We start from the raw sequence: 20,330 nt of genomic DNA, 5'->3' as shown, positions 1-20,330 counted from the left end.
TCCTTCAATTTCTTAATGATATGGCTGCTTCACACCCTTCAGAACTGGAAGTATTAAGTTCTTATTATGCATAACACTAACAGTAGCAGCTAGAAGGCCAACAGGAGTTGCCTATTTAATCTCATTCTGTGCTGCCTGTACCCTGCCCACCTGAGTTACAAGATTTTGTGATAGGAAATGCAGTTTACTTTTGAGCAGTATCTAGGTCACTAGATACTAGAAACTTGACCCTCATTCAAACACAGCATATAATCCAACAAAGGCTAATTATTCCTGACTTTACTCAGAATCACATACGAAGCCAAGCTGGCCTGCCAAGACCCCCCTCTCACTGGAAAGGAATGAGGGAGAGGTACAAAGAGGCAGATGGTATATATGAAGCATGCTTTGTGTAACTTTCTTATTACAGAGGTTCCCCTCTTGCACCTGTTTCTACCACTCAAATACCAAACTATTTAAAGACAGCAAAAGGAGAGGGGGACAGAGGGTGCGTAGGGCAGATGAGATGCGATTCATTTTTTGCATTCTCTTCCCCAATATATACAAAGTCTTGATTCCCCTTTATAGGGCTAGTTTTCGATCTTTTTTTCACTTCGAAGACACAGCAAATTTGCCTTGAAGAATCCAAAGTGGCTCAAGAGCTTGGAAGATAAGCATTTAAAGGGTTTTAATAAATTAAACTCTGTCAGGGAGTTTTCTGGAGAAACTGAACTCCATTAAATTAAGGGCCAGGGCAGCACTTGTGCTGAAATAAAACACAACATCCATCAAGGACATCTCATAAGATTACTGAAGTTAATATTGGTTGAAAGTTTGCAAAAATCCTCCCCCTTCCTTTAAGAAAACGTCAATCCACTTTAGAGCATTTCTACTTCATGGCAAGTAAAAAAACCAAACAAACAAACACACACCAAAGCCCAAAGAGATGTGGGAAGGCAAAAATGCAACCTTCTACAAAAGCAACTACAACTCAGGTTTATTCAATGTGTGGGGTAAGAGCTAAAATGAACAATACTAGCTTGTTTCTCTTTCCATATCCTATAGATACACTGTGGAACAGCTCATTTTCTCCCTACTAATCAGTTCTGCAGCCTTCCCTGTTCGCTATGCACAGTGCCTTTACAAAGCATGTTTCCATACTTTGTAAACATGTTGGGAGATCTGCTCCCCAACTGTTACCTGCAACAGCGTGGACCAAAGAGAGCACAAACAAGAGCAGCTGCCCAGGTCTCCAAATGCAATTATATTCTTCCACAGAGGAAAAATGAGTACATCGGATACTGAATGCTCACCAGGAAAATTCCAATTTCACGGATTTATTAGATGTCTTATCCTTCATAGGACAGTTTGAGCCAAACTGGTCTACTTATTTAAGTACAAAAAACCTTCAGCATCACAGGAGATTCCAAAAATGCCAGAACCCTGAGCTCCCCTCCCTTACCACGGAGAGAATAATCTCTCCCACCCACTTCTCTTTTCAGGCTGATTGCTGCATCCACAGAATTCTTAGGGTCTCTGGCCCATCTTCTTCAGGGTTCGATTCAACTGGAATTAGAGAAAGCAAAGGTCATAAAAATACAATGATTGACATACACTACTGTTCCCCTCAGAAGCCTTTATCCAATGTCTCTACTCCTTCCTCTCTAACTCAGAGACAAAAAGAGCTCTTGTGCAAGCACAGGCAGTGTGGGAAGTAGAAGGGGAACTAGTAAAACTCCCTCTTCCTCTCCAAGACAGCAGAGGAAGATCTGGGGAGAAGAAAGGGTACAAACTTGTAGCAATGGTACTGCAACCCTGTATTGCTCAAATCCCTACATCTCAGGATTTTGCTGCCTAAGTTTCCAGTGCGCAGCAGCCTCTGTCAGGAGAGGGGAGCAGCGACACAATGTCACCTCCTGGCTGAGCACAATGCTGAAGTCATCTGTGCTCCAGAAATCTTTGATGCCACTTTCTAGAGCTGTAGTTATGAGGGTAGAGATACCATTTTGGTTGGGTTACTATTGTCTAGGGACAATGGAGTCAGTGTCCTTGGACAGCAGAACTCTCCTTTTCCACTGTGGCTCAAATAAGCACTTCTCACACAAAACTATACCATTCTGCAAAGGCCAGCAGTTACTGCTTAAACCACCTGCCTTGGCGCAGTGCCTGGCAGAGCTGAGGCTCATCCCAGCAAGGCGCCACATAGCTGTCACACAAGCATAGCTCCATCAGGGCTTGCACAGCCCAGTGCTTGCCCCACTTTTCCTACAGAGCTACACAGATCTCCTGCCCAGGCCTCACCTCCTCAAACTTGTGGATCTGGCGGATGAAGAAGTCCCCATAGCGTCGAGCAACCTTTGTGTCTGCAATATGGATCATGTCCTGCAGAGGGAACAGCATGAGGTCAGGAAAAGGACTGCGCTAGCAGAGAAACAGCAAGCGCTGCCAAACATGACAGGCAATCAAAGGGGCTTCACTCCAGCCCTGGTTCTGCATCACACATACCTGACCTGTGCTAGCCCCACAGCAACCACTCAGTTCTCTGCAGATTGTCTTCCCTATAACTTTGCCTAGGCTGGGTCCCAAATGCACATTGTGTTCAGTTCACATTCTTGCACATTCTTCCCGTTTTTGTGTCTCTTTATAGCAGCTTTGACAGTCCCAACCCCAATCCATGCTCTGCTTCCCTCTACCAGCAGCTAAGAGTTATGCTATGTACCAGGAGAGGTAGGCTGAGACACAGCATAAGTCCTTGCAGGAAGGAACCAAGAACAAGGGACAACCTGTTCTCCTTCCTAGCAAGAAGCCTAATGGTTACTGCTACCTTCTTTGAGGATGAAGTCCTAAAAGACTCCTTGCTATGCTTCCTGCTGCCCAGAGCTCCAAGGGCAGGATGGCAACAGGACCATACATTGTGTTTACATTCCTCTTAGAGCAGAGCTAAATGCTGCTCCAGGGAAAAACAGACCTGTAACATGACCAAGCAACACCCCTGCTTTGTCAAGCAAAGGAGAGATGTGAGGGAGACCTACAAAGCTGATAAGCCCACCTGACACACTGACAACACTATGTGTCATCCAGCTGTCACCTCCCAAGAATAATGACAGTTTCCTCTGTCCTGGGGAAGAAGGCATTTAGGACCTTTGTTTTCTGGGTACAACAACTGCCAAAGCTGCCTGTGACATCCCATTGCTGTGCAGCCAGGGACACTCCTGTTAAGCTGGGCTGTGACTTCACTGTGGGCAGCCAAGCTGTTCACATGACAAAGAAGGAAGGGATGTTTCCCACAAACTGGAGCAAAACCAGGTACTGCCATTTCCAGAATTTCCTGGTTGAAGGAATTTCCTAGCAAGGAAGGAGCAGGTACCAACCTTGTCAATATAGAAGTCTACTTCAGAGGCAGACTGGAACTCCCCATCCAGGGCAGATATGCCACTGGTCCATACCAAGTTCTTCATCTTGTGCTTGAAGACAAGAAGCTGGATACGAAACTCCTGCTCCGTGAGGTCTAAGAAGCCAGCCAGCTTTGCCACAGGCATGGTAGTGTAGAGCTTGAGGAAGCTACGGATGGTAGAGAGTTGGGCCTGCTGCTGAACCTCATCAGCAAAGACTTTGAGCTGCTGCAGGAAGGGCTCCTTGTGGTAGTTGGGGTGCACGTTGTCATAATTGGGTACCACAGGGGAGAGGAACTTGGGGCAAGCATAACTGAAGAGCTCCTCATAGACTTGTGCATCACCCTTCTGCATGCGCAGCATCTTATCCCCATATTTCTCTCGCAGCTGCAGGTGGATGCTCTCATCTATGCGCATAGGGTACATGGTGAGGGCGATGGCCAGGAGTGCATGCATCTGCTCATTCTGCTTGTTAATCTGAGACAGAAAGGAGAACCTGTTAGTTTGTCAATATGCTCTGGCTTTATGGTGCCAGAGGGAGCTGGGAGCTGCGTTTTTCAAAGACAGACCCTTACTCAGAGCATTAATAGTCCTAATGCTCAAGGGGGACACAACAAAGCAGCAGTGCTGCTGGGCAAAGCAGGTAGATGAACGCCATATCAAGGCTCTCATCCATGAAAGAGGGCTGGACAAGGAGAAAGTATCCAGCAAATGTGTCCAGAGCCATACAGAACCTGCATGGCCAGAAGCAGATTTGACTGCTTTGGTGCAAAAATGTGCAGGGGAGAAGGGAAGGCACACAGTTTAAGAACCATCTCCTGGCAAGGGACAGTTATCAGGGAAGCCAGTGAAGAAAAGACTGAGAAGGAAGATTTATCCGAATATGGGATGAAACAGACAGCTGTGTGGATGAAACAGACATGCCAAATTTTTGAAGTATCATGGAATTAAGAATGGCAGAATTTGGCTACACAGAGAGTTAGAAACGAATCATAAGGATAAAAAGGAGACAGCAGCAGCAGAGTGTAAAACAGGCACCAGAGACAGCTTACATGAAAAGAGAAAGCAGCTTTGTTTCAGTCATATTGAATTAAAACAGTCCATAAATGATTATCTGATAATGGAAATATATCTGACAATGGCAGTAACATGAAATGCAGGATTGGACTAGGAACAGGACTGAGTCTGAAGAAACATCAACAAGAATATCATTAGGAGCTGATATTCACTAACAACACTGCTTAGAGGCTGCCAGCTGGAGCAGGGGCAACCATATAGTGAACAACCAAAGGAACTAGTAACAAGCTAAGAGAAAATATTGCCACGCATGTCAAAGGGGTTCAAAAGATCCCCAGTCACGACCACCAGCAGCATAGTCCAGGAACACAAGGCTGGACTATTAGATGTAGGTTATCAGGTGATAGAGGAAAGGCAGGAAAGACGACAGCTGCTTTTTCTTTTGGGAAGTCTAGACCTATTCTATCTCTTACCATCTCATACTTATAGGTTGTCCTCTGAAACATGCTCTTGGTCCTCTGGATGTAGAGGAGGATGTTGGCAAAGACACGGATGGCATCCTGATAACGCCGCATCATAAGGTATGCAAAGCCCACGTAGTAATAGGTGGTCACCTGGCACTCAGGCACCCGGGAATACATGCTCTGAGAAGGATCAACACACTATGTTAGAGGGGAGATAACCACCTTTGATCCAAATAGCTTGTTACCCAGAATTCAGCCACCTCTGCTTTCAGTCCCATCCCAAATATAACAAGGAGAGGGTTAATTCAGGATACCTCATCTCCCACCCATCCCTGCAGCAGCTTCCTTGCTGTTCATTAGATCATCTAGTTTCCTACATTTTCCAGTTTCAGCTTCCTGCAAGCAGAGGATTCTTGCACTGGACCTAATATTGCTTTGCTCAGTTCCCTTTCCCCCTATTTCGCTCCATGTCCTGTGCCAGACAGCAGATACATAGATTTGTGCCAAGCCCTGGGCCAAGCCCGTGTTGCAGCTGGAGTTTTGTTAGCCACTTACCCAAGCAGCACCCAGTTCTAGGGCAAAAACATGCAAGGTGGGAGTGGGCACAGTAAGAATAAGAATCAAAAATACAAGAATAAACCACTGATCAAGATGGGGACAATGTGTTCAGCTAGCTACCACTGTGCTACTGTTTACCATTCAACTAAGACTCCCTGTAACAACACTGCCTTGCACAACACAGCAAACTTCCTAAAAAACAAGGCATTTGTGCTGCAACATTGTCAAGCATTATCATATGGCTTGACTTAATGCCAAAGCTCCAGCTGTGTTCAACTACAAACTCCTGAAAACTACAACAGCTACAAACAGCTCTTCAGCTGGAAGATTAAATTATGGCAATCTTTCACCAGCATGTTTGAACAGAGACATTTGGAAAACTGCAACAGAGGTTTTAAAACATGTATTACCTTCTTGTTGAGCTCTATGTTCTCCAGAACCTTGATCGCTTGGTAGTAATCCCCCAGCAGAGAGTGCAGACGCAGTAGCCCAACCAGGCTGAAATAGCCCAGCATCTTGTAGAGAGAGTGACGACCATATTCACCAGCCACACTTTCAGGGTCACCTACGGAAAAAAGGAACCATGCCGCTTTTCTCCAAGGAAGCGAGCTCCCTTTTCAACACCTCTATGTTTACAAGCAAAGGGAGCAAAACTTCAAGTGTAATCACCAGCACTCCTCACACAAGGCCAACAGAACCTGCTCCCAGTCAGTACATCCACTGATTGTTTGATCCAGCTCCGAAACAAAGCTAACTGAGCTTGGTCAAATCAAAGCAAGTCAGCACAGACACCAGTCTGGCTTGGCGTCACCCAGCTAGCTCACCTCCACTTGTATAGACCTCCAGCTGTCGGTTGATGTTGGATTTGTCCACCAGAGAGTGCAGCACATTAAGGACGCTGTGGACGTTCCAGATCTTGGGGTTGGAACGAAGGAAATCAATTTCCTCTTCCGACTTCTTGGCTGTCTTGCAACGGTACTGACTGAAAGACTGGAACTACAGGAAAAAGCAGAGATTCAATGATGAGAAGCTAGTTTGGTACAAGTTGATCACATAAATGTATTACAATAAGCTACAAGTTGCATGAAAAAAAAGTTTCATCGGAGAACACCTGGCAATCAAAACAGCAAATTATACCACCTTTAAAGCACCTAGGGGAAAAATGATACAGTGCTGAGGGAAAAGGCCAGAAGACAGAACGAAGCAGAGAATGATCTCTTAGACAATGAGGACAGGCAACTAAACACAAATTTGCTGTCTGAACAGGTAGCAAAGAGAATGACCAAATCATAAGATGTGTCTTAATACACACACATCTTTTGCTACATATGCACACATCCTTTTTCATCCTCAAGCTTGACAAGACTGCATTTGAGGAATTCCAGTCAGCTCTATAATAAAAAAAGTCACAGAGAAAGGAATCTATAGAAAAAAGCCAATAGCATGCGAGAATTGTACTGCTGCACTCAGAACAATAAGGGGAAAAGTATTTCTAACGTCAAGATCTTAGACCACAGATTATTTCAAATCAGGTCAGCACTCTTCAGTGCAAGCATAAAGGCCCTACTGACTAAGAAATACAAAACTAAAGTAAAACCATAAAACACAATACAACTAGTTTGAGCAAGTATCTTCACAAGGTCTATGTAATTATAGCAGACTTCAGTCAAGGCTGCTTTGCACAAATCAGGCAGAAATGAAGGTGAGTTAAAAAATAAAATCTCATAAGCAGCAACTGAAACAGAAATATCAATAGAAGTCCAGTACTCCCTAAATAGTCCCCATAACTTAAAAATCTGTACAACTACTTCATCTACCTGGTGACTCAGGAATAACAGTGCACACCAAAGTTTTTTTCACTTTGTGGTATCCTAGCTATGAAAAATCACAGAGAGGGAGGATACGGAGAATTTACAGCACTAATAGAGGCAAGGCAAGCCCAAAATGGCCCAGCCTGATAGTCATATAAGACCTGGTATATGAATTCATCAATGATATCCCAGAGCCACTGGTTGGGCAGTTCCAGAGGAGCAGGACCATCAGCATCTGCAAAAGAGCATAAGTAACAGATAAGAAGCTTAATACCTTGAGCAAGAACAGTGGCAGAACTGGAGGAATACACAAATTAAGGAACACAAGAATTTCCCCGAAATGGATGAAGCAGCAGGTGAATGAAGCTTCCAGTAGGGCAGTGATACATACCTTTGCTACTTCAACTGCCTTCACTTTAAAACACCACATGTGCATATAGGGTTAATCTCTAGCATGTGACTGCTCAGCAGCAGTGATTCTCAGAAGCTGCATAGACTGTAGGGGTTTATCCTAATCAATCTATTCTCTGCAAGAAGTCTGGCAAGGAGTCACAAACCCATTTGTCCCAAGGGGAGTCAACAACAGTAAACAGCTGTGAAACACTGCAAGTTTTCTCTAGCTTACAGCTTCATTTTGCTTTTTAATAAAGATTGGTGAAGCAGTTCTCAGCAAGGCAGAAAGCTAAATAGGTTTTATTCTCTACAGTATTTCAGAAAGCATTGGAAACTATCTGCATTTTTTGTGGTTTTAAATGCACGGATGTAAAGTGCTCTTCATTCAACAAACGTGAACATACATAAAGTTTGTAGACTACTACTCCCTATATGATCTATAAACTAACATGTTGCTGTTGTTCTGACCCTTTCTCCAGTTCTGCCCTCTCCAAAAGTCACAAACAGAAATGAATTGCAGCAACTCACTGAGGATGTAGTTGAAGAGATTGCAGTAGTTGTAATAGGATTCAAATCTCTGCTCCAGTGTGGGCCCGCCCTGCAATGAGAAGTCAGCACAGTCGATTTAGTTTCAAGCACAGCAGGAGTGAGTTTACAGGCAACAGTGTATGAAGGACAGTCAACAGTCACAGCAGCAGAGGGTCTATTTCAGAAATGTTAAGAGCCAGTATTCAATCAGGATACCCATCAGCACCACCCAGAAAACACGAAATTGTATCACTATTGTCCCATAAAATAGGGCTGATTTCATGTACAGGTCCTTCTCCCAGGATGACCAAGCATTCAAACCTTCTGTGAACATGATGCGTTAACCTTCCTTGTCCAGCTCTGCTGTCCAGACTAAAGAGCTTCCTATTACCTTCAACAGCTCCTTCCTTCTCCCCTCATGTGAGGCCTTAATAAATCAACAATTCTGCTTCTGAACAGTATTTCCAAATGCTTTGAAAGAGCATTTGAAAGGAATCACCCTCTTCCTAGAATCATCTTCCTTGTTTCACCTGGAGACACTCTGAGCACCACTAACAGCACAGCTTGAGAAAGCAGTCTCTCCTGTTAAAGTCCTTTTAAAGTGCCCATTCCTCCACCTACACCAAAACTGCAGTTATTACTTATTTATGCCATAAGTCTGTTCAGCTCTTTTCTTAAAGAACCAAGAACTACTGTGATTTCCTCAATGACTTCAAATTAGCTTAAGAAAAAAAAAAAAAGTGGTGTTTGTTTTGTTTTATAGAGCATTATTCTGTCCATTTCCTTCTCCTGTATCCTTTATGGTGCCTGTGTTTCCCTCTTTGCAAGGCACTCTGACTCCATATTGATTTTTTTAAGCACAAGTAACCACCTTCCTCTTGTGACACCTCCTCTCACCCGCCTGCTAATCTGAAGAACAAAGAGCCACAAAGAAACACACAAACCCAACTTGCAATTACCAACATAGCTCTATCAAAAAGAAAATTCAGTTATGTCCCAACATCTCCTTCCCTAACTCACTAATCACTACATTTGATGTCAGTAACAAACTTTTACAAAACAGCCTCCTGAAAACTCAGACCGGGTTCTTATGATTCATATAAGCTGCCAGGGAAGCCTGCACACTCATTACAACCAAGCTTGAGGAGACAGCTAATAAGCCTCAGAAAGACAGTCAAGTCTTTCTTGCTTTTCAGCAGTCAGTGAATCCTTACTAAGCTAACACAAGGCAAGAATTTTAAACTTCCCTAAAAGCAACTCACAGTTCATAAACCCATCCAATCCTGTCTTGCAAAAAATATGGAACCACTGGTACTATGGCAGCAGTAAGATTTGGCAAGTTTTATGGCATGGAGAAGCCAGCATGCAACCAACAGAAAGACAAAGGACACTCACGCTGACTTTGGCGTAGATGTGCCTGTAATACAGCTCCTTGTAGAGGATAAGAAAAACAGCATCTGGAAAAGATGATGGAACTGGACATTAGCAAACCACAAGGCCTAAGCAACAGGATCTCTTGGACATGCAAGTTGTGCTCCTCCTGCCACCTGGTTATCACCCAGCAATAAAGGAGGCACAAAAGGATACTTTGTTCAAATTTAACTTGCCAGACATCTGCTGAAGGAGTTGTCAGAGTGAACAAAACCAACTGACTCAGGCAGCAGCAACGCTGTGCACCTGCTCACTCGTGTATCAAAAGTGATTTAGTTCCTCCTCTCCCTGACAAACAAAAAGAAAGTAAAAGACTTACCGTTTCCAACTTGAGGGGCAATGGCCTCAGCCTCTGGCCATGGGGTATTCTTAAAAAACCTTTCTGTCAGCTTTGTCCAGCTGAAAGATACAACACGTGGTATTAGAAACGATTTCACAGTAGTATGACAGTGCTGGAGTTAAGAGATCACAATATAGAGGCCTTGGGCTTGATAAAAGTAGACCACCACCACCACCATCCTCTTTTAGTAAGTCCAGAGTTGAAACAAAGAATGGGAATTGCAAACTATGCAGTTAAAGTCTTCAAATTATTCCTGAAATATGGAACAGCTGTGTATGTTACTTCTACATTCCCTTCACGGCAAAGTGACACAGTTACAAGCAGAAGCAGGAGTATCTGTAAGGAACAGGCACAACAATTACAACTCACAGCTTTCTGCAAACTGCCTAACTACCACTACTGGGTCACTTTTTACTGCTTCCATGCCTGTTAGGCACAGGACCGATATTTTCCTTCAGACAGGTCACAACTCACCTATACTTATGTTAGCCTAATGGTCTGGAAATATCTGGGGGTTTCCCCCAGTAACCTAACCAAACCTCATGCTGTATTTTAAAGACAGATGAAGTTTGGAAAAACACAGGTAGTCAGCTTTTCCATTTAGTGCACTTTCATCACAGTTTAAACAGCTATTCCCCCTTGCAGGAAGGACGGCTTTGTACCTGTTTTCATAGATGTCCTGGATCTCGTACACCTTTTGGTCAATGACATCACTGGAAACACGGCTGGCCTGGAGCTCATACACCTTCTGGTCAATGAGATCCGACACGGTCTTGTGAAAATACTGAATGAAGTTTTTGATCACTTCGGGGATCACCTGGTAGGTCTGCTGCTCGTACTGGCGCTCGTAGGCCAGGTCTTGCTTCGGGTCTCCTGAAGGGAAAGACGAACAGTGAGGCGCCTGCCGCACAGCCCAGCCCGGGCCGGGCCTACAGACCCGGCCAAGCGCCAGCGGGCCCGACGCACCCGAGGGGCCACGGCGCCGGCGCGGCCGAGGCCCACACTCACCCGTGTGCATATCATAGTCGTTGGAGTAGGCGTAGGGGTCGTAGGCGGCCTGTAGAGAGAGGGAGACTGCCAGTCACCACCACCAGCCCGGACACGACCGCCCGGGTCCCGTTCCCCCCCGCCCCGGGCCCCTCGCCCCACACCTCGTTGTCGTAGTCCTCCCCCGGGTAGGCCATGGCGGCGGCGCAGCGCGCAACGAAACGGCTCCGGGCGGCAACGCGGGCCCGGCGCGGAGCGGGCAGGAAGAGGGGCTGGCACCAGGGGCGGGGCTCGGGCCCCCGGCCGGAAGGGCGGTGTCGGAGCGGGGCTGCGCTCTTCCACTGGTTGAAACAGCTGCTTGTCTTCAGCCTGCTGAGCTGCCAGGAGCCTGGTGCGACCTCTGCCCCGTCCCTCCCTCTGATTGGATACTATGCCTGCCCGTCAAACCTTCCCGGGCACCTCCTCCACCTCCCACCTCGCTTCTCTACTCGCCTTCCTTCGGGTAGAAGGAAGACGCCTCTACCTCCCCATTGGCTGCACACACACACACAGCGGAATGGGGCACTCTTGATTGGTCGAGAGGACACGGCCCGCCCCGTTGTTACCGAGACGACCCTCCCCTCCTCTCTGCCCCTGCATCCCGGCCCGGCCCGTGCAGGGATGGAGGGAGGCAGCGGGGCCGCAGCAGCGACAGACACGGAGCCGGGGCCGGAGCCGGAGCCTGCGTTGGGGGCCGGGCTGTCGCTGGGGCCGGCGGCGGGTGCCCCCCTCGGCTACCTGCACGTCCTGTGGCAGCGGGAGGAGCCCGCAGGCAAGATCCCGGCCCGACGCCTGCGCAGGGCCGCCCGCCTCCACCGCCGGCTGGGGCCTACGGGCAAGGAGAGCCACGGTGAGCGGGGGGCAGCGCCCCTTCCTGGGACCGCCCTTTGCTGCCGCCGGCTCCGTCCAGGCCTCAGCTGGGTGCAGAGCTTCTGATTCGGGGAGGCGCTAAAGCTTCGGCTTTCCTGTGGTGGGGCTCTGGAAGGAGGTCGGATCTGCCCGGTGGGCGGCTTGGGAAGGCGCCTCGCTCCTGCCGGGTGGGGTGGCCGTCCGGAGTGGGAGGGCCCGTGGCTGGCCCCAGGAGGTGACAAGAGGAGTGCCTCTTACCCGGGCTCTTGATCTCCTGAGCCAGCACCAGCGCGGTTTGAGCCGTGACCAGAGCTCGAGCACTGGGATGGGGTGTTTCAGCGGGGAAATGCTCCTTTTTTCTCTGTGCTTTCTAGTAACTGCTTTCTTTTCTCCATAGCTCTGAAAAGGCTGCGTGAAGCTGCCAATAGCAACGACTTGGACACAGGTAGGACTTCTCCCAATCCTGCTTGAGACCTCTTCCTGGAAGGGCAGTTTTGTCGAGGACTTTTGTTTTAGGAGAGGAGGAGGAGGGTGCAGATAGTTCGTGGACATGGTGCTTTAGATGCTGCAAATCTAGAACTGCTTTTCTGAAGCCTTGTTTTGCTCTCTGTGCAGAGTGAGGCTGGTTACAGTATTCAGTTTTTCACTGCATCTGGTTCATAGTGTTAGTTTTCCAGCTGCCTCAACCTAATCAGCACTGCACTGTTCCAGCTTTTCTGGTATGTAACTTTTGTGTGATTGTAAGCAGCAAAAGAGTAGTGTTTTGGCAAGGTGGAAAAGTTATGTTTATCTAAGCCATACCGTGTACAATGAGACAGTGTGACCCAGCAGATCAGAACCAAGCCCAGTGCTGGACTCTGCCTCTCACAGTGACTTCAGAGAAGACTTGTGGCCTGCCTGTGACTCCTTTTACTTCTCTATACCGTAGATTAGGTGGGGTTTGATATGTAGTGTCCAGCAGCGATACTGGTGTATATTATTTGCCCCTTATTGTTGTCCTTCTGTCGTGGTTTAACCCTGGCTGGCAACCAAGCACCACGCAGCCACTCACTCACCTCCCCCTCGCCCAGAGGGATGGGGAGGGGAGTCAAAAAGAGTGTCCTGTCAACGTTGTTCTCACACCAAATCCAGAATGCATCACTGCACCAGCTACTAAGAAGAAAATTAACCCAGCTGAAACCACGACACCTGCTTAGACTAACTATACTGTCCCCTCAGCTGTGTTGGCCTAACTGTTTATCAGGCCATTCTGTGAACATAATTGGAAATTGGTTTGACTTGTAGAAACTTGCCATATATCAGAACGGGGGTTTGTCTAGCGTGCTTCACCCTGTGGCTCCACAATATGTTGTTTCATGAACTGATGGATGAAGTTAATCTGTGAGCTCTGTCAGTACAGAAAGGCTTGGCTTCAGTCACCAAGTCAAGAGGAAGAATGAAAGAATCGGGCTTTATGAAAGTCTTGGTTTCAATCCATCTTAGAGTTTTACACCTGTTTTTGATACAAAGGTTCCCCTGTTTTCAACCCTGCTGTGTTTTGTATACTCTGCAACTTGAGAAAGACTTGTTTGATGACAAATTTGTTCTTCATCGACAAGTAAAATGTTGCTGTTACCTGCTGTTACTTGGCACTGGGTGGGAGAGGTTATGTCATTTCCTACTGGCTTCAGGGCAGGACTAGGTAAAGTGTTCCCTGTTAACAGCTCTCACAGGTGACACTGTCAGTCTCCCTGTCTTTCTTCTGGAGTATCAAACATCGCACATTAATGCCACTCCCATCTCTTCAGGTGTCCTTTCACTTCTGTACCACACTTAAAGCAGTAGGTGTATAGGAAGAAATTGAAATATGACTCTGAAAGCTGAGATGAATGGTGACTTTCAGTGATCTAAGCTACCTAGTTTCTTGTCTCCAGTACTGGTCAGATTTGACTGTTACAGGATGTGCTGTTAAAGAACTCAAAATACAGCAAATCTGTCAGTATTTTTAACAGCTAAAGGAATGAGAGCTTTATTTTACAGACTGATGACTACATCAGGATAATCTCAAAACAACAGGAGTAATAACCCTTAAAGTTATTCTTACACATGTTGCTGTAGATGCTGCTTTTATGACCCTAATATTTTCAGCCTTTACTGGTCTCTGACTTTGTTATACCCAATACTGGAGAGTCATACTAGTTTGTCTTTCTGTGTGAGCAGGTTTTTCCTTGATACCTGAGAAAAGGAGGTACTTCAGGTTACAAGAAGTGCCAGTGGTGGCACTGAAGAAGCAGGAGGAATGAGTGGATGATGAGGGAATGCATAGGTGATGGTATGGCTACTTGGGCCGCTCACTATCTCACTTCAGTACCTCATCTCCTAAGGGTCTATTTGCACTGCTCACCTGCCTGCTTCCCAAACAGTAGCCACCGTCAGTATGGCAAAAACTTAAGAGTTTCAGATGAATGTAGGAAGGGACATAGTCAAAACAGGTGTGGGGAGGTGGCTTTTTTCACTGCATGTGGTTATACTGTGAAACTTTTTGCCACAGGTCCATGTTGATGTGAAAAGTTTACACATGTAGAAAATGACCATGCAAATCTACGGAGAGAGCCCATGGAGAGATAGTAAGCACAGGACGCTAATTCTAGCTTGAGAAGTGCCTGAGATACAGCTGACTAAAGGCTGTGAGTTAGCCCCATGTCCTTGCTATCTTTTTTGTGCTCCTCTGTAGGTGTTTGCTGCTGATTGTCCTTGGAGCTTGAAAATTTGGCTAGGTGGATCCTTAGCCTTAGCCATTACAGTTGTTGGCTTATCTTTTATAGCAATACATGGAAGTTGGTGAGAGGCTGTAAGAGAGGGTGGAGGGTACGCTGCTTAGGCTGGTTCTGCTGAGCCAGGGTGTTGGCTGGAGCTGGTTCAGGTCCAGTTGACTTTGCAGCTGGCAGAGTGTGCACCTACCTACAGAAGAACGGATGGCATTTCCCCTTTCTGATCGCGTGCCCCTTCAGCTTACCTGCTTTCTTCTCCTTGGCACTGTCAGTGCAGCAACTCTTGGAGGATGGAACTGACCCCTGTGCTGCAGACGACAAAGGCCGGACAGCCCTGCACTTTGCCTCCTGCAATGGCAATGATCACATTGGTGAGTGGGGAGGGGAAGTTCTGTTAAAAATTAAAATTTAAATAAAATGTAGTTACATAAATTGAATTAAAAATTAATTTAAAAGCAGCCTCTCTGTGGCAGAGATTTCAAAGGATGCTTTTTAATTTGATTCAGTGTGTGACAGAGATTGCTTTGGCCTATCAGAAATACAGAGATTGTTTTCTGTGTGTTTTGTGGCAAAGTTGCCAGCTAAACTCTGGCTCCAGGGCTTGCCATGTCCCCCTGCTGAAGGGGGAGCAGGAACTCCCAGCTTTAGGGGTGTACTGATGCGGAAGGAAGGGTGTCCTTAGTCCCAGTTCTTCCCTTTAGGAGACTAGGGACAGTGGCACTGTCTGGCTTTGTGCTGGGTCCTTCTGCGTTGTTGTGCCAACCCTCTGTCTCTGGGAGGAAGACGATGAACTGAACAGTAGCATCCATAAGGCATCCTGGTGGCTACTGCATGGACCTGTGGCCCATGTGGGCCTAACCTGTGGGGCAAAGGGAAGGGACTGCTGTAACTCTCTTTTCTTGCTTCCAGTGCAACTGCTTCTGGACCATGGGGCTGACCCAAACCAGAGAGATGGGCTGGGAAACACCCCCTTACACTTGGGTAAGTGCCACACAGAGGAGCTTTGCATGCTGAGATGTGAGGTGAGCACTGCCTTGCTGTTCCTTTCCTCTCCACCTTCCTCTTTCCTGAGCATAACGGTATGCGTCCCCAGCTTTAGGACGTAGGTGGAACTCTGCACTTCGTTAGTTTCACTCCTCACAAAGGTTTAACAATCAGTTTGAGAAAATCAGTTTCCCTCCATCTGCCAGCCCCAAGGAATGCAGGACCTGTTCCAGAGAGTACTCAGGCTTGAGTGTGAGGTTACCCTTAGCAAGTTAGCTGTTTGTCTTTCCCGTGGCAAAGAGCCTTTTGGGAAGCAGCAAGCTCCACGACTGAGCAGAAACTCCTTTGTTGTTTGCTAGTACCTCTGAGTTGTGTGTCCTGTGTTTTCCCTCCCCAGCTGCCTGCACGAACCACGTTCCTGTCATCACCACGCTGCTGCGCGGAGGTAACATTTCCTCTATAACAATTACAGCCCATCCCTTTCCTGCCCTGCCCCTGTTTATACTCCCCAGGGACACTAAGTCTTGAAGACAGACCTCACTTTCTGTCCTTGCTCATGCATCTTGCAGGGGCCAGAGTTGATGCCTTGGATCGAGCTGGCAGAACTCCACTGCACCTCGCTAAATCAAAGCTAAACATCCTGCAGGAAGGACTCTCCCACAGCCTGGAGGCTGTACGCCTTGAAGTGAAACAGGTAAAAGAAACAGTCCTGTGTTCTGGTAAAGTGGTGCAGCCTCTGGCTGTCTCCTGCACCCTTTATTTAAATACCTGTCTGTAAGCTTTTAGCTGCTGTGAGGAGAGTTTGACTCTTTCCTTCTGTTTTCAGAGACCTTCCTTTTTCCCAGTCGCTACTCTGAATTTTTGCAGGACGTCTCTTGGCTCTGGTAGGCCAAGGCTGCATTGAATGTCATAGTTCTCAGGCTGTATGGAGCACTCTTTTCTTTAACCACCCTGTAAGACAGATGGCTTATGGCAGGAGAGGGACCACGGCATGAGGCTGTAGCTATGGCTACACATGCAGGGACTCTGCATTCCTGCACAGCCTGCCCTGCTTCAATATGTGGGAACAGGGAATAGGAAAGCGGTCAGGGGGCTACATCACAAATGCACAAGGTGTGGGCCTCTCTTTGGGAGCCATATAGGAGCCACAAGGATTTTCATCCCCAGTGCACAAGTGGATCTTGCTGGATTGGGAAATCCCTGCTCCTTACAGCAAGGGAAGCTAGCTAGCCAGCCACAAAGAAAAGTTTGGTGCTTTCAGGGCTAGACTTTATGCTTCTTCAGTGGGCCTGTCTCTCTTCCCTGTTCTTAAACCAGGCACAGGGATCACGACAGTCCATCAGTGGCTGATAAACACCTCTGGTGTCTCACTGGGCTCTGATGCTGCCATTAGTGCTCTCCAGTTGCTTTGCATGTGTTCTTCTGTATGGGTCATGTACTCTGCCATGTACTGCAGTGTCAAGGCTGTGCTTGGCAATTTAAACATCCCAGTCTGGTGCGGCTATCTGATGTTTGCCTCTTATTCCTGCTGGTTTCAGATTATCCAGATGTTGCGGGAATACCTAGAGCGTCTAGGGAGGCATGAGCAAAAGGAACAGCTGGATGACCTCTGCTCCAGGTTACAGAGGACTAGCACAAAGGAACAGGTAAGCAGCGCTGAGCTACTGTGACTCACCTACTTGTGTTGTGACTTCTGTGTTTAGGAGAATACAACTGCATGAGCAAGGTGACAATGAAGACAGTTTTGAAAGCATTCTTGCTCATATTGGGTAACATGGGCAAGTTACGTGATGACTTGTGGTACTTCTTTAGGTTGGAATTCAAAATGCAGAAAGCATCACTGTGCCTAGCAGCTCAGCAGAGAAGCTGCAGGTCAGATTGGCCGAGGCATTTTAAGGCCAGGTTCAGCACAACTACACAGGATTGCTGGGCCTGTTTGGTTTTTTTCTACAAAAGATTGGCCCTTAGAAATAGGCTTAGAGGAAACAGCCCTAATACCATTTCTGAGCTCTGGGTAATGCAGCAGCATACCTGTATTTTCAAGGACTGACTAAATGGTGTGAGGTGGAGATCAAGCATCAACCTCCTGAGTAATGAGGAGAAGCTCCCACTACCTTAATTAATATTTGTTTGATCCTGAGGACTGGAGCCCTTCTACATGACTGTGGGACCAAAGGGATTCTGCCCTAGTATAAGCTTAGTGTGGGCCTTACTGGCAGTCCTGGTGCAAGGTTGGTTCCTGCTACACAGGGGTTTCTTCTGTGGTGGTGGGTGACTGCGCAACTGTATTGCCCTGCTTAACGGCCAGCTATATTCTTCTGGCAGGTGGACGAGGTTACAGACCTCCTGGCCAGCTTCACATCTCTCAGCCTGCAGATGCAGAAGATGGAGAAGAGGTAATGGGCTTCCAAATCATCTTCCTGATGCAGCAGGAGAAGCCTTAGAGAGAGAAAAAGAGGAAGCTGAAGCTTGCTTCCCAGAACGGTGAATAAATATTGCTGCCAGCAGCCATTCCTGCCAGATCCACTCTCCAGTGGTGCTTAGATTTTTCCTGTTGGTGCTGCTGCAGCTGCCTCGTGGGGAGGCAGCACGCTTTGGACAACAGAGACAACAGACAGTGCTGCAGCTGCGACTTTTGGAAAAAAAGAGCTGCTCCTCTTTATATCAGATGGGCTGGCGCTGAATAGGATACCCCTTCCAGAGATATTTTGCCTTCTCCTAAGCACCTCAGTTTGATGTAGGTGGTGGCTGATGCCATGTGCTGTCACCAGCCCTGACACCAGCTGGGCACCATCACAGAAATGCTTGGAACAGGCACCTTTTGCCACCTCCACAGTACTCAATTGCATGGGGGAGAAAGTGGATGCCTCGGACAACAGAAGGCTTTCTGCTGTGAGAAGAACACACACTGAATTCTGCATGCTAGTAGCCAGGCAAACATACTACCTTGAGAAACAGGCACCAAGGCTTAATCCTAACCAGGGCAGAGGATCTATCTGGTTATAAATGCAATACAAAGCTTTTCATTGCTAGACTTAACAGCTTTCACTGGCCCTGGTTTTTGAATAGAATCACATAATCATTTAGGTTGGAAAAGACCTTTAAGATCAAGTCCAACTGTTAACCCAGTACTGCCAAGTTCACTACTAAACCATGTCCCTAAGCAGCGCATCTACATGTTTTTTAAATGCTTCCAGGGATGGTGATCCCACCACCTGCCTGGGCAGCCTGTTCCAAGCTGCTACAAGTCAGTGCTTAAATACTATAGTGAAACACTTGCAAAAAATACCCAGGTAGACACCTAGCACATCAGAGCTGCCCTGATGCAAGAATAAGGTTTGGGATGTGACTTAATCCTAGTGCAGTTTTAGGCAGACATCTGCATCTTGAAAAAAAAAAAAAAAGAGGAAAAAAGAAACAAAAAACCACCGTAACTGAGTTTTGTGTTTCCTGTTACTAGCGGTCTCAGGCAAGAGGTCCAGTTGCAGCAGGAGGTGTTGTGTATTCAGCTGTATTACTGGGCTGGGATGGAGGTGGATTTAGGGCTTCCTCAGCAGCACCAAACCCACAGCTGATCCATACTGTTCCTTGCTTGTCATAGAGATGTGCTGCTCCAGGACCTTCAGTGCGGTGTGAGGAATGAGTTATGAGCCCTGCTGGAAGCCTAAAGTGATGCAGCTATGAAGAATGCAGGGAATTGCTCTTGCTGCTCTCTTGCTTCTGCCCCACTGTGGTTAGACATGAGGATGTAGACAGCTTTGTTCTTGGAGCAGGAATTCATGAAGTCTTGTCAGTAGGGTGCCAAAGCAGCAGGGTGACAAGAACATGCTCAGTAGCAGAGTTCCCACCTGTGTGCCACACCTAAAAGATACAGTGTGCTGGTAGCTGTACCCATCCCACAGCTCGGGCATCGCTGGTTTGGAAGTGTTCATTCTTAGGATTCAGCCTAACCATGCAACAGCCACAGTCTGGAGCTTTCTTCAGAGACTTTCAGGTCAGCATGTTTCCCTAATGTCTGGCATCTTGTCCAGGAAGAGGCTAAGTGGACTTCCATGTTCAAAGCTGAGATACCAGAAATATGCGTGACTTTTAGATAGGTTCATCTGTGGGGTGCTGGAGGCCATGACTGGGACTAACGGCCTTGTGGTTTGGCTGGAGCTGTCACTGTGAATACTGATATTTTGTTAGGATATGCTGAATGGGAAGGATACTGAGGGGGTGGGAGACAATCTGACCTTTTTGTATTTTGAACTTCAATAAAATCCTGTCGGCCTTTTTGGACTCCTCAGCCAAGTTCGCTCTTTTTCAGAGTGGCTCATTCCTCTTTCTTTACCTATGTTCCAGGCCAAACTGACAGCACTGGATTTGGTAACCGCTACTCTCCTACTTGCTGCTGAAATCAGAAGTGACAACACAAAATTGTTTGAATTCAAACACCAGTCTGTTTGCAGATCAAAGTACGTGGTTGCTGACTCACCTTCTGATCTTGGGTGTCACAGCCAAGAAATGCAAGCTTTAAACCTAGTTAGTTGCTGTGAAACCATACAAATAGAGGAAAGAGAATCTCAGTGGGATTGCTTTAAGCTGGAAGATGGGATGTTCTGCAAAGAGGAAAAGCAGCCTTGTCCAGCCTGTGCTCCTGCAAAAGTGTGGAGCTGGTGGGGAGAAGGCAGCTGAACTTGAGCCTTGCCCCATGCCAGATAAAATGGCTGTGCTGTTGTCCTGGGACAGCTGTGAAGAGATAGGAAGGGACTGAGGGGCTGGGGAGGGACATCAGGGCATGGCAGAGAATTTCCAGGGTGGTCCCT

At 47.1% G+C, this 20,330-nt stretch overlaps 2 protein-coding genes across 3 annotated transcripts; one reads left to right on the top strand and one right to left on the bottom strand.

Annotated features, from left to right (window-relative positions):
• Window positions 1-1,300: 1,300 nt before the first annotated feature.
• EIF3L (eukaryotic translation initiation factor 3 subunit L) lies at window positions 1,301-11,178 on the bottom strand. 2 transcript variants are annotated; one of them, XM_040595039.1, is made up of 13 exons: window positions 11,065-11,178; window positions 10,922-10,970; window positions 10,576-10,786; window positions 9,893-9,972; window positions 9,538-9,599; window positions 8,143-8,212; window positions 7,383-7,456; window positions 6,235-6,406; window positions 5,821-5,975; window positions 4,862-5,032; window positions 3,351-3,848; window positions 2,281-2,361; window positions 1,301-1,545 (listed from the first exon to the last, which is right to left on the bottom strand). In XM_040595039.1, the coding sequence occupies exons 1-13, from the start codon at window positions 11,095-11,097 to the stop codon at window positions 1,507-1,509; spliced, it is 1,695 nt and encodes a 564-aa protein (XP_040450973.1). In that variant the 5' UTR covers window positions 11,098-11,178; the 3' UTR covers window positions 1,301-1,506. The 2 variants fall into 2 exon arrangements, with proteins under 2 accessions (XP_040450973.1, XP_040450974.1); XM_040595040.1 differs by lacking the exons at window positions 9,893-9,972; window positions 10,922-10,970; window positions 11,065-11,178 and having other exon boundaries at window positions 10,576-10,654.
• On the top strand, window positions 11,096-19,810 carry ANKRD54 (ankyrin repeat domain 54). The gene is made up of 8 exons (XM_040595041.1): window positions 11,096-11,789; window positions 12,186-12,233; window positions 14,811-14,909; window positions 15,448-15,519; window positions 15,920-15,967; window positions 16,092-16,216; window positions 17,061-17,168; window positions 17,848-19,810. Exons 1-8 carry the CDS (start codon window positions 11,096-11,098, stop codon window positions 17,920-17,922), a joined length of 1,269 nt encoding a protein of 422 aa, XP_040450975.1. The 3' UTR covers window positions 17,923-19,810.
• Window positions 19,811-20,330: the final 520 nt, after the last annotated feature.

The sequence above is a fragment of the Falco naumanni genome, chromosome 5 (assembly GCF_017639655.2).
Source record: "Falco naumanni isolate bFalNau1 chromosome 5, bFalNau1.pat, whole genome shotgun sequence".
Taxonomy (NCBI): domain Eukaryota; kingdom Metazoa; phylum Chordata; class Aves; order Falconiformes; family Falconidae; genus Falco; species Falco naumanni.
This window is presented reverse-complemented; position numbering and strand designations above follow the sequence as displayed.

Excerpts from the sequence above, each read along its gene's own strand:
- ANKRD54 (XM_040595041.1), top strand. The coding sequence starts at position 11,096 with ATGGCGGCGGCGCAGCGCGCAACGAAACGGCTCCGGGCGGCAACGCGG. Across the intron at positions 12,234-14,810 it reads TAGCAACGACTTGGACACAG|TGCAGCAACTCTTGGAGGAT; the intron begins GTAGGACTTCTC and ends TGGCACTGTCAG. Across the intron at positions 14,910-15,447 it reads CAATGGCAATGATCACATTG|TGCAACTGCTTCTGGACCAT; the intron begins GTGAGTGGGGAG and ends TCTTGCTTCCAG.
- EIF3L (XM_040595039.1), bottom strand. The coding sequence starts at position 11,097 with ATGGCCTACCCGGGGGAGGACTACGACAACGAG. Across the intron at positions 10,971-11,064 it reads GGGAGGACTACGACAACGAG|GCCGCCTACGACCCCTACGC; the intron begins GTGTGGGGCGAG and ends CTCTCTCTACAG. Across the intron at positions 7,457-8,142 it reads TCTCTTCAACTACATCCTCA|ATGCTGATGGTCCTGCTCCT; the intron begins GTGAGTTGCTGC and ends GCTCTTTTGCAG.